At 37.0% G+C, this 16,128-nt stretch overlaps 1 protein-coding gene across 1 annotated transcript in view; it reads right to left on the reverse strand.

The window, feature by feature from the left end:
- Positions 1-11,973, reverse strand: part of SMC3 (structural maintenance of chromosomes 3) — a 31,660-nt gene extending 19,687 nt beyond the window's left edge. Inside the window, exons 1-8 of the mRNA XM_079136900.1 lie at positions 11,818-11,973; positions 10,737-10,812; positions 5,753-5,791; positions 4,218-4,285; positions 2,358-2,429; positions 2,068-2,147; positions 1,720-1,798; positions 239-356 (exon numbers count right to left, since the gene is read on the reverse strand). Coding sequence (XP_078993026.1) covers positions 239-356; positions 1,720-1,798; positions 2,068-2,147; positions 2,358-2,429; positions 4,218-4,285; positions 5,753-5,791; positions 10,737-10,812; positions 11,818-11,832 — 547 coding nt within the window. The 5' untranslated portion in view covers positions 11,833-11,973. The remainder of the gene's footprint in view (positions 1-238; positions 357-1,719; positions 1,799-2,067; positions 2,148-2,357; positions 2,430-4,217; positions 4,286-5,752; positions 5,792-10,736; positions 10,813-11,817) is intronic.
- Positions 11,974-16,128: the final 4,155 nt, after the last annotated feature.

The raw sequence follows: 16,128 nt of genomic DNA on the forward strand, positions 1-16,128 counted from the left end.
AAGGTAGAGTCAAAAGTAGTTGATTTACAAAGGCCCTATTGTTCAATCCTGACAATTATTCAAAATTAATGAATGATGGAAATCTTAAACTTTAAACTGCCTCAAACTAATTTTGTCTTCACACAATACATAGGCAAATTATCATAAAATATATTTTGAGAACAGACATAACTTTTTAACTGTAACACAATAACAAAGTAATTTGCAACAAAAATAAGTACTATCACATTTATTTTACCAGTTTCTTTCATTAGGGAGATGCTTTCTTCTTTTCGTTCATCATATACTCTAGTACCAGCTACTTCTCTTAATAGTTTTAGTCTCTGAGAATCTGGTGCTGTTGCCATTTGATTGATCTAAAAATTTTAGAAAAAGAATCATTACATAGTTATCAACTGCTCTTTAAGAACTCAACCTTAAAGAGTTCTTAACACATGCATTCACATGCAGAGTTTGAAGATTATGATCTGGCCAATGTAATTTATATAGTACATATATCAATGTATTTGTATCTCCTTTATGTACATGAAATTTAACAAAAGTGATTCATTTCTAAACCTCCTTTATGAATAAGACTCCTTTATGAATAAGAACATACAAATGAAACACCACCAATTTTTCTTAGTCATTATCAAAAATTATAAAAGATGAGTTCATTTTTAAGGAACGAAAGTATTTTTTACAAAGGAAATCATTATTGACATTTTTTAAAAAGGTATAATATTTGAAAGTATAACAAAATTGGTGTTAGAGAGCATGGTACAACCTGCCATGTGACGTAACATATTAAACATTACTATGAGTCAAAAATGCTATCACTGCATAAAAAAATTAAAATGAGTTGGGTACAGCAGTACACATCTATAATCCCAGCAACTCAGGAGGCTGAGGCAGGACTGCAAATTCAAAGTCAGCCTCGGTAAATTACCAAGAGGGTAAATAAAAAGAGGGCTGGGGATATGGCTCAGTGATTAAGTGCCCCTGGGTTCAATCCCTAGTAAAACAAAAACAAAAGCAAAAATGCTAAACTGATAGCTACTCTTATGCACTTATAAAAAAAGAACAGGCTCTGAGCTAAGAAAATGTCTATCAAAAGTATACACATAAAAAAAATCCTTTAGAACAACAACAAAACACTTAAGGGCAAGTTCTAAGAAAAAGTATCTTAGCTATAGATGAAAATTATATGAGATGATGAGAAAAATCAACTGAAGTCTGTAATTGAGCTGTTGAAAAATAGAATCTCTTTTAAGGAAAATAGTATGTAGCATTATGATAGATTCCTGGTAATACAAGCTTTTTAGTATTTTAATTCTTTGATAAACTGAGTGGTAATGAATATTGATTTTAGAAAGAATTTTAATGTAATCGTTACAGAATTCATAAAATATTCTTAAATTTGATTACAGTAACTTCTACAACTCAATGATATCTTTCAGTATACTGTATTGCATTAGGTAAAAATAAAGGTTACCAAGAAAACAAGAGTCATTTCATTTGCTGAAATGCTCCTATCCAAATATACAACGGATCTATTAGGTACTTTACTGTCATGTAAAATACCAACTTCAATGCAAAATAAATCAATGAAAACTAAAGGTGGCAAGGTCCATTTTTGCTTTACCTTAACAATTAGAACCAATAAATCAAAGTCATCATTTGAGGGGTAGAGTCTCAGAAAATTTTCTTTGATTTAAAAAAGACATACAATTGTTTTACCTTTCCTTGTTTAACAATGTAATAAGGATTGCTTCGAGAGAAACCAGCACTTTCAAGGAGGTTCATCACATCATTTTTCCTGTTGAAAAACACCGTAATTATTTTCAGATAAATTATTTTAAAGCACCCACGATAAGCAAAAAATGAGGAGACTGGCTCCTGGGTTAAAAAGTATCAGGTAGTACTGACTAGTCATTAAACTGTTTTATCAGCCTCAGAAAATCTTATTTTCAAGTTCACAGTCTACTGATTTGCTGAACATGAGGCAAGTTATGTGACTAACATATGGCAAGTAAATGACTCTTTTACCCTTTTACAGAAACTGTAAATGTAAAAAACAATGCTTACGTGACCATTTTCTTATCTAAGAAATACTGATCTTTTTTGGCACCAATGACTCTTCGAAGTGAAACTTCCTCTTTATCAATCTAAGAAAAAAATGTAAAAGCTCAGTTTAATTATACATAATTTTAGTATGAACTAAATTATTAAAGCTTGAATACAGCTATGCATGTTTCAAAGTATAAAAATGTTAGTTATAGCAATAAAATTCTCAACATTAGTACTTAAAAGAAACAGGTACTAAAAAAAAAAAGAAAAAGAAAAGAAAAGAAAAAAAAAAAGAAACAGGTACTTACTGGTAACCGGTTGTCCGAATTATCAAAAATAATTTCCACAAAAGCAGAAATAACCCGAGGACCAGTACCCTCCTAAATATGAGAAAAATGGAAAATCTGTCATTAAAATATTAATTATTAAAGTATTTTCATACTCTTTAAACACTTTTAAAATCTGTGGTTAACAAGCCTTATTCAATGGAAAAAAAACTTCTATCAAACTAGCACGTAAATCCTTCTTGCCAAAACAGCAGAGACATTGGATCAGGATAACAAAATCAGAACTATGCAAAGGATATGAAAAATAGATATATTTAGGTTTTATTCTGCAGACCACTTTATTAGACTACACTACCTGAAAGCCCCAGTCACCTAATTTTACCCATTTGCTAATATCAAATATACTAAGACTCTTCTCTTATAATTTCATATTAATGCTAAAGGAACACTAAGATAATCTGTTTTTTAAACATCTGAAACATTCTATATACTTTTAAATGTTACAGATTTAAAAGTGACATTTAACATGTCACAATTATAACAATCTATGACACAACTATGTACCAAGTCCAATAATTTCCAGTTTCTAGAAACTGTTAATATCTAGTGATTCAATACAATTAAGAATGATAATTTGTTCTTTTAATGCCAATATGAGAAATTTAAAATTTTCTCTATAGAGTACTGGTCCTGATTACTGTGCTACAAATCAAAATGAAGAAAAAATAATAATGGCTATCAAAAAGAACTTCCTACTGTGAGAAACTCTGATAAAATATACTGAGGAATCTCTTTTTCTCATCTTAAATTATAAGCAATATTCAAACCAGAAAGATAAACTGCAGTGTTCTATTATAGCTTTTTTTTACAATTTTTTAATCCTAATAAAATACCCGAACAACTTGCACCACTATATTATTAGTTTTTCACAATGGAAAATAATGTTACTATCTTAAATACAAATATGGCTTTTATTAGGTAAACAATGGTTGTTCCTCTATGCTCTCAATTAACTTCTCTGGTTCTGCACTGTAAAAGTCATAACCCTTAATCTGAATCTCTACTTTCTTCTCAGCAAACTTGCTTCCAGAATTTTACTAAATCACATCCTTACTGAAATTTATGTGGAAGACATATCCATCTATAGGCAAATTCTTTTTCTTTTCTTTTTTAAAATTTGTTCTAATTAGATATACATGACAGAAGAATGCATTTTGACACACTACACAAATGGAGCATAACTTCTCATTCCTCTGGCTGCACATGGTGCTGAGTTATATCAGTAGTGTAATCATACACATATATAGGATAATAATGTCTGTCTCATTCTACTGTCCTTCCCATCCCTACCACCCCAACCCCTCCTCTCACTCCCTGGTGCATAATCCAAAGTTCTTTCATTCTTCCCTACCCACTGCTGACTATGGATTAGCATCTTCTTATCAGAGAAAACATTCAGCCTTGGGTTTTTTGGGATTGGCTTACTTCACTTAGCATGATATTCTCTAGTTCTATCCATTTACCTGTAAATGCCACGATTTCATTCTTCTTTAAGACTGAATAATATTCCATTGTGTTTATGTACTACATTTTATTTATCATTCATCTGTAGAAGGCCATCTAGGTTGGTTCCACAGTTAAGCTATTGTGAATTGAGCTGCTTTTATAGGCAAATTCTACAATTTTAACTGTCCCATAAAAATTAGGCCTTTATCTGGCACTGATACAGTGGAATAAATTTCACAGAATAGTATAATTGAGAGACTGTGTCATGTTCACAAAGATTCTGAAACTTGAACAAATGATTTTCTTAACCAGGATTGACAATGTTATTTTAAAAAATACATACTATCAATATTGTCTTAAAATAGTCTTACTCACATGCAACAAAGCCAACCGCTGTTCTGGACGAAGATGACTAAACTCATCACTGAGAACAAACTGAATTGCTAGAAATAAAAAAAAAAATCAAGTACTAGTACAATATAAAAGAGAATTTATAGCTTACTGATAACATCTCATACCTTCCTTAATAATGTGTCAGGTAATGAATACTACAGACAAAATAAAATACTTGCTTTAGACAGACAAAATGATTACAGAAAGTTTGCCTAGATATTAGGCAAAAAATGACAGGACAAAAATATTAAGAAGTTTTCACTGAAATATGTAGGGTAACAAAATGAAGAGAAAACACTGAAATATAAGAAAATATACAAGCAGAACTAAGGTCTACTTCTTGATCAAAGTGTACACTGACTGGTTAGGCTAATGTTATCCAGTCATGCACTGCACAAGGACAAATCGCATATGTAACAGTGGTCCTATAAGATTACAACCAAGCTGAAAAAATCCTACTGCCTACTGACATCATAGTAGATGCAATGTGGTAGTGCAATACCTTTCTCAAAACTAAGGAAACACAGGGAAATGTTTCAGATTCCCAACTTTTACTGCACTGCTTGTACTCCCCTTTCCTTATGTAAGAAGGAGTCATTCCTACCTTCCAGACAAGAGTAAAAACCTAGACCACACTACTTTACACAGCTATCCTGATCCAGGTCCACAGAAGAGACTGTTGATGTTCTGTGAGAGCATTATATAGAGTGGGGGGATGAACTCCTGCATTAATGTGTGTGCTTGAAATGGAGACTGGCTTTCTCTCAATCACCCGGGTTGAGAGGTGGATTCAAACTGCCTTCATCCCCCTGGGATTCCGAAATACACATTTCCACTCTATACTCTTTCACCATCACCAAATTACAACCATTATATGGTATACAGGGTAGTGTACTCTTCGGATTTGTGTGCACAGAAGGGACAGAACCTTCACTCTTCCTAAACCCCTCTTTTTCTGAAGCACTACATGAAAAGGAACAAAATTTTCCCAATCCACTCCTTATACAGTCTAATTTTGATAAAACATTTTTCTTCTTCCTCAAAGGATTTGCTAAAAGAGGCACCATTTAATACATTTTACCTTTACAGAGTTTTCAAAGCTCTATTACCTTCAAACTGACAATAGTTTTTGAGTCTCAAGTTTTTATACACTTCCATCCTTTATAAAAATGATTGGTTTAGAAAATACATAATTCTACACATGCATCTGTAGAATTTATATACTATATTAAAGTTTAAAAAGTGTTTTTATATGTTATCTCGTCTGATCCTCACAACCCATCTAAGACAAATGTGTCCACTTTTATAGTGAAAAGAAAAAATTGAGGAATGTTTTGTTAAGTCTCACATAGCTAATTACTCACTTGGTATACAGAACTCAGATCTCCTCAAATGCAACCATGTATAAAGTATTTCTTGGGTTTAATGCTGGCATAAGCTCATAAAACCAATGATTTTAATAAACTACCTTAAGATATCAAAGTTTTAACTTATTTAACATTCAAAACAATACCTACCATAAAAAAAGTTACTTTTTCCGGATCCATTTCTGCCCACTACAAAAATTTCAAAAGCACAAATTATTTTATATAAAAACCAATTACATTAAAACTATTAAATGTGAAAATAAATTTCTAAATCCAATTTTCTAACACATCTTATATTCAAAATTAAACACAACTGATAGGGAACAAAAGAAATCAATGAACAAAACAGCTGCGATCACCAAATTAAGTATAATTTTTGTATAAACTTCAGTTTTTTTAAAAGATATTTCAATGTTGATCATTTTGCTCTTAAAGTTTAAAATTAATAGAAATAACTAAATATACTACTGGCATTTATGATTTATAATCATAATAATGAATAATTCTATTTTAATCAAAAATATTGTTTTAAGATTATATATAAGTAATATTCTAGAACAATCATTTAAAACTTGCAAGCAGTCTCTCAGATTATACTATATGATAAACCCTACATATCATGTAGATTCACAGAACCATAAAGTATAGATATAAGGCACTTTTTTTTTTTATATAACCTGTATTTAGATGTAAGCAATTCTACATGTAAGAAGACATCAAGTGCTTTTGATTTAATAAGATTGTTTTGTGACAACTGTGGTGTTAAAGAATCATAAATAACTATGTCAATCTCCCTCAATATGGACCATAACATCTTGGGGGAAAAAAATGTATACATAAAGTACAAGAGTAAAAAATAAAAATAAAAAAGAAAGCACAAGAGCAAGGGCAAACGATAAGGTAAGCAGAGAAAATGTTAATAGGTCAATCTAGGTAAGGGTACATGAGTATTCTCTTTACTTTTTTTTTTTCTTTTTTTTTTTTTAAATTGGTATCAGGGATTGAACTCAGAAGTGCTTAGGTGCTTAACCACTGAGTCACATCCCCCTAACCCTTTTTCTTTTTTTAAAAAATTGAGACAGGGTCTTACTAAGTTGCTTAGGGCCTAAGTTGCTGAGGCTGGTTTTGAACTTATGATCCTCCCGCCTCAATTTCCCAAGTTGCTGGGATTACAGGCATCTTTACTGTTCTTAATGGGACAAATTTTCTATAAACTTGAAATTATTTCTACACAAAGGACAAAAAAAATTATCATTAAATGAGTATAAGCAGTTTAACACAATTCATGCACTAATAACTGAAAAATTTACTTTCCTATAAGAATTATTCCTACTCATAGAATGAAACACCATTTAACCATTTTAAAGGATGTTGACTAATCAATAAAGAAAGATATGCAAGATTTATGGTGAAGGAAAAAAAAAGATTGCCAACATATTACACGAACCTATTTTTATTTAAAAAGGCATGCTTACGGATGTATACAAAAACTTGAGGGATACTGAGATACACCCTTCAGATTCACCTGCCCCAGCCCACGCCTTGGCTGACAGGAAAGCTCAGTCTCATACCTTTCATTGTTTCAGCCTATTCTGGGAGTGCATTCAGATCAGAACTGTGAAGATCCAAAGGAGGCTTTAACTCCTTGACTACTTCGGGTGAGACCCCAGAGCAACACATTCCAAAAGCATGGAGGAATAAACATTCTATACAGTAAACTTGACCAGTGAAAGACAGGCACCACCCATTAAATCTCTTTACCACCACCTTCCATCTGACCTTTCTAAAACATGATAGGTCCATAAAGTCTGTCTAGATGTTATCCAACATAATCACAATTCAACTGTGTCTTCTTTATAAAGCTGTGACCAGTTTTCCCCTTCATTCTTGCTCTCAGACTGCAACCCCCATGAAAGCCTTAGCAGCTAAGCCAGCTTGCTATGTTTTCTAAGAAACCAGCGCTAATATAAGTTAATGAAGAATGGTTATCTATGGTGGCACACACCTGTAAAACCCAGCTACCAGGGAGGCTGAGGCCAGAAGTTCCAGGCCATCTCAAAACAAAAGGGCTGGGGGAGCACTGGGGGATTTAGCTCAGTGGCAAAGCACTTGCCTAACATGCAGAAAGCCTCGGGTTAGGCCCTTGGCCCTGGGCAGGGAAACTAAAGGCTAGGGTGTAGCCTAGTGGTACAGCACTTGCCTAGCTAGTATGTATGATGGCCTCGGTCCAATCTCCAATACTTGGGGCCTGTGTGTGTGTGTGTGTGAGATTATCTTTGGGTAGAATTTCAATTTCATTTCCTTCTTTTACCTTTTATGCTTTCTCATAATATATTATCATGTATTTGTCTTTTTACTTTCTTATAATATCCTATATTAACGATATTTTTTTGTTAAAATGCAAGGGAGGAAAAACCACTACCTTGAAAAGGTATATGGAATCATCCCTCATATCCATGAGAAACTGATATTCATTCTCTCCCCCAAATCCAAGGATACACAAGTTTATTATATAAAATAGGATAGCATTTGTATATAACCAAAACAATCCTTTGATTGTAACTGCTCCCAGTAAATGCTATGTAAATAATTGTTATGATGTACTGTTTAGAGATTAATGACAAGAAAAGACCGGACATGTTCAACAAAGAAAATGTTCTCTAATATTTTCAAGCTACCACTTGGTTGACTTTGAGGACTGGGAACAAGCAGATATGGAAGGATGGCTGCACCTGGTACCTATATCAAACATTAAAGCAACAGGACAAGAGATAGTTGGTTTTCAATTTTTTTTAAGGGTCAAAATCATTAAACAACAGTTCAGGAGGCTGAGGCAGGAGGATTGCAAGTTCGAAGCCAGCCTCAACAAAAGTGAGGCACTAAGCAACTCAGTGAGACCCTGTCTCTAAATAAAACACAAAATAGGGCGGAGATACGGCTCAGTGGATGAGTGCCCCTGAGTTCAATTTCGGGTACCTGCCCCCCCCGCCCCGCCCCCCCAAATCATTAAACAATGAAAGTGGTATGCTTTCACCAGGTATTCTGTTTAAAGTCAATCTCAATACATACTACCTTTGGTCTTTGTCACATTATTAAGGTACCTCCTTTTGAAACATGTCTCACCAATAAAGTAACCTTAAGTCTGTTTTAGTTAAAATAGAAAAGAATTCTTAGACTATTAATCCTAACATTGCAACCAAAACTGCAAAATAGCTGCCCAATAACGTCTAAGACACTTGATAGCTCTGACCTTATAAATAATATAATCATTCCAGATAATGGTCATCATTTTACAGATCATTTATAAAATTATACAACTAAAATATTGTTATTTATTAACCTGTTAAGTTAAAGAAATAATATAAATCTCATAATGCTTGTTTCTAAAGATTTTCTGATTGATGAAAATCAGAAAGCACCTGTAAAAAAAATGTAAGCAAAACCCCAGTACAGTGAAGCTACCATTAAAGCACATCAAATTAACACTCTTCGGCACAAGGAGAAAACATTTTTATTCTCAACTATGAGGTTGCAATTGATGTATCAAGGGTAAGAAAAACCTGTCCTCAACTTTATTTTGAGATGGGATCTCACTATGTTGCCCAGGTTGCTCTCAAACTTGTGAGCTCAAATAATCCTCCCACCTCAGTCTCCCAAGTAGCTAAGACTACAGATGTGCACACTAGCAAACTATAGTTGCCTGGTTTTTATTATTTTATCAAAAAAAAAAAAAAAAGTATGATTCTCTTAAGGGAGTCTTCTGTGAACATTAGTAATCAATGTTTCCCCTCCTACTTGTATTTACAACCCTCACTTGCACTATGAACTGAACTATGTGCCACTGAAATTCATGTTAACACCTTAAACCCCAATAAAATGGCATTTAGAGATGGAGGCCTTTGATGATAGGAAAGAGTTGGATGAAGTAAGGAGGGTGGGAGCCATGGGAGCACACAGAAAAATGTCAGTCTACAAGCCAGGAAGAAACCTTCACTAGAACCTAATCACCATCATGGATTTTGAGCCTACAGAACTATAAGAAAATAAATCTATTATTTAAGTCTCCACTCTATTTTGCTGTCCGAGAGAACTAATCTAGCTTGTAATGAAAATACTGTACTGCAGAACTGTATCAATAGCGTAACAGTCTAATTTGCGAGTCTAGAAGTACTCATTTAATCTTTCCTTTAAAAATCAAGCAGAATGTCAGAAAATATTTTTGTTAGCTGTAACAGCAAACTAAACATTATAACCTAAAGAATCTACAACTAAATATTGTTATGACAATCACCATTAGTCTTTTATCCTTACACATATACTTTCTTGTTTAATTTTATCAATAGCCCTATGAGACAGTTATATTCACTTTACAAATGAAAACACTAAAACTTCTCAAATAATTAGTTTGAAAAAGAGTTATGTGCCAGAACTGAGATATGAACCACATTCTATTACACTCCAAAATTTATGCTGCTCTTCCCAACAAGCTACATGTGGTCTTAGGCATTGACAGGGAAAAAAAATTAATTTGTGAATAAATAATCATCACCCTTAAAACAAGGCAATAGTGAGCACTTGAACTAGGATGTGATAAATCAAGAACCCGGCTCAAATGCTAAATTAAGTATCCTTCACTATATTAAAGCTATTAAAACTCTTGCACACATACTACTCAAGTAAAACTGAGTAACTTTTTTTTGCTGGAGGATCAAACCCAAAGCCTCACATATACACAGCAGACAAGCACTCTACCACTGAGCTACATTTCCAGTCCCCCAAATGAGTAACTTACAATTCACTTATCCAAACACTTCAAACTTATAAAACAAGTAATTCATCAGTAATGAATAAAAGACAAAAGTAGCCTGCAAGGTGGCACACGGCTGCAATCCCAGCGGCTCACAAATTTGAGGCCCTAAGCAACTTAGCAAAATAAAAAAACGGGTTGGGGATGTGGTTCAGCGGTAAAGAACCCTAGGTTCAATCCCTGGTGCCCTGCCCAAAAGCAGTTTCATAGAGATTTTATTCAATAATCATTCAAAAACAATTCCTGTATCCTTAAGCCTAGGATGGATGGACAACGTATAAATTTCTGTAGAGCACAAATCGGGCCTAGTAAATGAGGAACACTTACCAATAACATTATGTTTCGAACTGAAGGGATCTACAATCGTCTGATCTCGGTAACTTCGAAAACCCTGGATGATCACCTAGTAAACACGAGACATTTTTGAGAACACACACAAAAGAACTTTCTTCATCGCCATCTTTCTTTTACATTTCTTTCCTGTTTCTCCTTTAAGGCAAGAGAGAAAACTTTCAATCTCATGTCAGAAGAAAATTTTTGGACTGTGTTGATTCAAAGTCTGCAGATGACCATCCTTGGGTCAGCAGGCTCTGCCAGCGCAGTGCGGATTTTCGGCAACGAGAGCTGGTAACCCGCTAGGAAACTCGCCAAAGCAGGCGCGCCGTACGAGGCGAGCGGGAACACCAGCACCGCGGCGCCGCGGTCCGTCTACCCCGCCGGCACAGAGGCCCCAGCTCCCGGACCCAAGCCCAGCGGGCGCTCCGTCGAGACACAATGGCCAGCCAGAAGGGGTGGACGATCCAAGGGAGGAGTGCGCCCAGTGCGCCGCATCCAGCAGAAAAACCTCCCCCAAATTGTGCGAACCGGCCCCTCTCTGCGCTGGACCCGCGCGCGGGAAGACCATTTTGACAGAAGTAAACAACTCAATGAGGAGGCGCGACGGGTTCTCCCAGGAGGAGGATCCCTTTCGCCGCTCGTAAATCCAGAAGGGAAACCCCGGGCCACAGCAGGACCCCCAGCCTACGCCCCCGGCGGCGGCCCGAGCGGGGCCATCTCGGCAGCACACGACCCACAGCCTGCGGCGCCCGCCGCCCCCGCCGCGGCCCGCCAGCTGCCGGCAGCTCACGCCGAGCGCCGCCCCGACAGGCCCGGCCCCTTTCCAGCTGCGCGCCGGCCGCCCCTCCACACCTCTGGGAGATCCTGCCTCCCAGACCAGCGCCCCGCGGGGAAGCGGGGCTGCAGAGGTGCCCCAATTCTCAGCGGCCCTCGTAGCCCGGCGCTCGAGGGTCAGGGTACCTCTGCTCCCCACACGGAGAGGGGCGAGGCCGCGGGGCCAGCGGCGACACCTCCGCCTCAGAGAGCGGTCCTCACCGGCCCGTGAGGGGTGGAAGGGACGCGTAGGCCTTACCTGCTTTATGTACATGGCTCCGCGCCCCTACCCGGGGAGGGTTCTTCCCCGCAAAGCAGCAACTGCGAGGCTGCAGGGTCAGGTGGGGAGCCTACAAGACCCCTCCCCCAAAGCGCCTCTCGCTCCCCTCCAGCCAAACAAAATGGCGGCGCCCTCAGAGGCGGGGCCCGCGCCTCGGGCGGAACCACTCCCAAAATCCCACAGAGCGTAGGGGGAGTCAGGTTCAAGCCTGCTCTCTCTTTTTGGAATAAAAACAGTGTTATACGACACTCTTAAGTGAATATCATTTAATTTTGAAGTTTGAATCTGGCTATTTCCTGTACCTTAATTGGAAGTTTCATTCGAAGGAGTCTTCATCGGAGGTTGCCCTATTCTCCCTCCGTTCGCGTAACCAATGGTCGCGTCCCCAAGGTGGGTAAGGATTCGGCGCCAAAGCCAAGAGTGAGATTCCGAGGGCCAATAGCGGAGCGCGTTGGCGGTCACGTGGTCCCGGGCTGTTTAAAAAAGCGGACCCACGAAGCCCAAACCAGCCCTTCAACCTAGTGAATGCTGGCGAAGGCTGGAATTCTGTGTGGGGAATTTCTGCTGTTTCATTATTCTTTCAGAAGCTAGTATCTCCCACTGGTCCCGAGACACCCCCTCGCAGGACTGCCCCTCAACGACTGGCCAGTGCTAGAAAATTTGTTTCAGTAATGGGGAGCTGTTACTGCTTTGCCTTGTACTATAAATCTAGGAAGAACCTGTATAGTCACAACAGAAAGATTTAAGTTAAAAGCTGCTTTTTTTTTTTTTTTTTTTTTTTTTTTAAACAGCCTGAAAGATAGTAGGTACTAGTGAAGATCCTAAGTGTCGCTGGTGCGAATCAGTCTTGATAGAAAAACATTACTTGTTTAGAAATTGGATTTCTGGACAGCTCTAAAATAACATGCTGGGAAGAGGAAAACAAACAAAAAACAGAAAAACCTACCCCTGTATTAAAAACTACCCAAGTTGGTCTTGACCGCCCGTTCAGTTGCTTGAGGCAGTTCTGGCCTACTTTTATTTCTAGATTGAACTATTATTAGCTTCCATCTCTGTTAACGACCTTAAAGTATCTCCCTTGGAATCTTTTATTTGAAGCTTACACCAAATTCTTTCCAGCTTTTGGCAAAGAACATACAAAACTGAAGCAACCTGTGTAAACATTTCATTTTGTCTCTTAACCCTGTCAGTTTGTGGGATTTTAGGCCTGTTAAAGGTTTTAAACCTCCCAATTCCTAGTGTTTAAAATGAGGATGAAACCACCAAAACATTTGTGATGATTTTCATAGTAATGGAATTTTTATTTACTTCTGTAGGTTTTTCCCTTTTTAATTATTAGCTTATATAATCTATAAAGGCAGGAAAAAGGGTGAAATGTAAGATATTAAAAGGTGATTTTTGAGAATTTAATGCTATTGTCTTCTTTATATTTATGGGTTTATTGTTTCTCTGGGTGAGAATGTACATCTGTCAAAAACAAATGAGGAGCCAGAGTTCCATCCAAGGCTTGGTTTTTGTTTCCTGAGGAAGAAAATTTAGTCAGAGGTGAAAAACCAAGCAAGAGAATTTTATTGTAAGTGAAAGTGAGGCTTGAGCAAATAACACTCTGAAGAGAGAAACAGTAGGTTGTTATCCAAGCAGAGAAATACTAAAGAAACTTAATGCTACATCCTCCAAGTTGGGCAGGGGAGTTTTGATGCCATTTGGTCCTTTCTGGAACTGTCATGGCAGCCATCCCGTTCAAGGAAGCTTCCATTACAAGTCAGTCCTTTGTTAATGCTGATTTTGGGGGTCAATGACCAGGCAAACTATATCTTAGTGTGCCTGAACTATAAAGAAATTGCCCTTTTGATTTACATTGAGAAGCCTATGGCTATAAATCCTAACTTTACAATGATCCATAGACCCTGTCAGGAGTTAGTCCCATTGCTCTTTCCCTCTTGACATATTTCTTAATTGGCTCCCTTTATTTCAATGTGTTTATTCTCTGGGTTAGTACACCTGCTGTTTTCCTACAAGTTACTTGATTATTCCGAAGTCTTAAAGACAATTTACAGAAACCCCATGACCCTGGTATGTTATTAGTTCACATTCCACTGCTTCTTACTAACAACTATCTAACAAATCCAAAAAGGAGGAACTTAACTTTGTTCCTGCCTTTTCTTCCTGGATTTAATTTACAGACAGTAGTAGATATTTAGGAATGAAAAGTACACAGAAGCCAAGTACTTACCAAAGGGCCTGGCTCATATATGCCTGCTACTGATTAATCTTACAGGAGAACACCAAGTGATAAAAAAAAAATTGAAAGAGTGCAGGAAATGGAAAATCATTTTGTGACATTTTGTAATCAGAATATAGGCAATGTATAGCTCGCTGTACATTGAGAAGGAAAAAAAAAAAACTATAGATACATGCAATGATGTGGGTAAATCTCCAGAATACTCTCCTGAATTAAAGAAGTCTTATCCAAGTGAAATCATTCTGTATTTCCTTATAGGGGGCTCTAGAATCAAATATGTGACAGAAAAAAAAAATCAGAAAAATGATCATTTCAGGGAGGCTAAGAGGGAACTGGGAAGGAAAATAAGGGAATTTTCTGGAGGTGATAATAATGTTCTGTATTATTATAGGGGTTTGAGTTCCAAGGTTTATGCATTTATCAAAACCCAGTATCTATTCACCTAAGAATTTTGTATTTTAGGCTGGGATTGTAGCTCAGTGGTAGAGCGCTTTCCTAGCATGTGTGAGGCACTGGGTTAATCCTCAGCACCACACATAAATAAAATAAAGGTATTGTGTCCATCTACAATTAAAAAATGCATATATATTTAAAAATTTTTTTGCATTTCAACTTGGTGACTGACCTCTATAATCCCAGATACTCAGGAGGCTAAGGCAGGAGGGTCACAAATTCAAGGCCAGCCTGAGCAACTTGGGGACACCCTGTTTCAAAATAAAAAATAAAAATAAAAAGGGCTGGAGAATGTAGCTCAGAGGTAGAGCACTGCTAGATTTAGTCCCCAGTACTGGCGTTTGGGGTGGGGTGACTTTTGCATTTCATTGTATGTGAAATAATTGACTATGAAATTCCAGTTAGTGATATGAATGCTGACGTATTCTGGGGGAAGCATGCAGTACTGATGTCTACAACTTTGGAAGTAGGCCTAAAAATGTTAGATGAATTAATGGATTGTGAGAGATAGAAAATTCAGTGGTCCATTTTCAAACTACAGTATTTAACCTTAACTGGCACATAAGATCCAATCATCAGGCTGGAGTTGTAGCTCAGTGGTAGAATGCTTTTCTAGAATGTGTGAAGCCCTGGGTTCAATTCTCAGTACTGCATATAAATAAATAAAATGTCCATCCATTGACATCTAAAAAAATACTTTAAAAAATCCAGTCATAGCCATTTTAACTATAGGCCTTCCTTCTACCAGCCCCAATTTAAAAATTAGCCAATTGTGTATATTGTAACCCCAAGCTCCTCCTTCCAGAGCAAGGGGTAGTACTGTGTTAGGGATAAAAGCAGGCAGACGGTTGTGTGCTTGCTTGCCGGATTTTCTTTGGTAGCACGCCCTTCTGCAGATGTTAAAAATATGTCTTGCCCAGATACTTCTGAGCAGGTGTTTGATTCCTTGAGGCACCCCAGTATTTCTAACATGGATGTATAGACAGTGGACAGATGTGATAAAGTAGGTATAGTAAAGCATTAATGAGAAAATTGTGTGGTAAGTATATGGATTTTACTGTAAAATTTTTAAAATGTTTTTGTATTTTGAAAATTTTCATAACATGTTGGGAGATGAAAATTTCTACAAACTCTTAATCAGCCTGTTTTTACCCCTGTGATGTCATCTCTTGCTCCTTCTCCCCATCTCTAAACTATTTTCAATTAGTGAAATATTTAAATCTCGAAAAGGGATCATGGACTGGACACAGTGGCTCATGCCTGTAATCCCAGCAGTTCAGGAGGCTGAGGCAGGAGGATCACAAGTTCAAGACCAGCCTCTGCATCTCAGCAAGACCCTGTCTCAGAATAAAAAATAGAAAAAGCTAATGGTGCAGCACAGTGGTAGAGAACCTCTGGGTTCAATCCCTAGAACTGCAAAAAGAAAGAAATGAAAAAAGAAAAAGGAAAAACCCAAAACAAAACAAAGATGTTGAGAAAAAAGAAAACTTAGACATGTTTTCTTGTCTACTATAGATATTTTCTAAGAGCTAAAGACCAAACTCTCAAACCTTGGAAGAAGTATTGACATGGAGACATTGTCCCTCCACCAAATC

Source organism: Sciurus vulgaris, assembly GCF_902686455.1.
Source record: "Sciurus vulgaris genome assembly, chromosome: 4".
NCBI classification, from domain to species: Eukaryota; Metazoa; Chordata; class Mammalia; order Rodentia; family Sciuridae; genus Sciurus; species Sciurus vulgaris.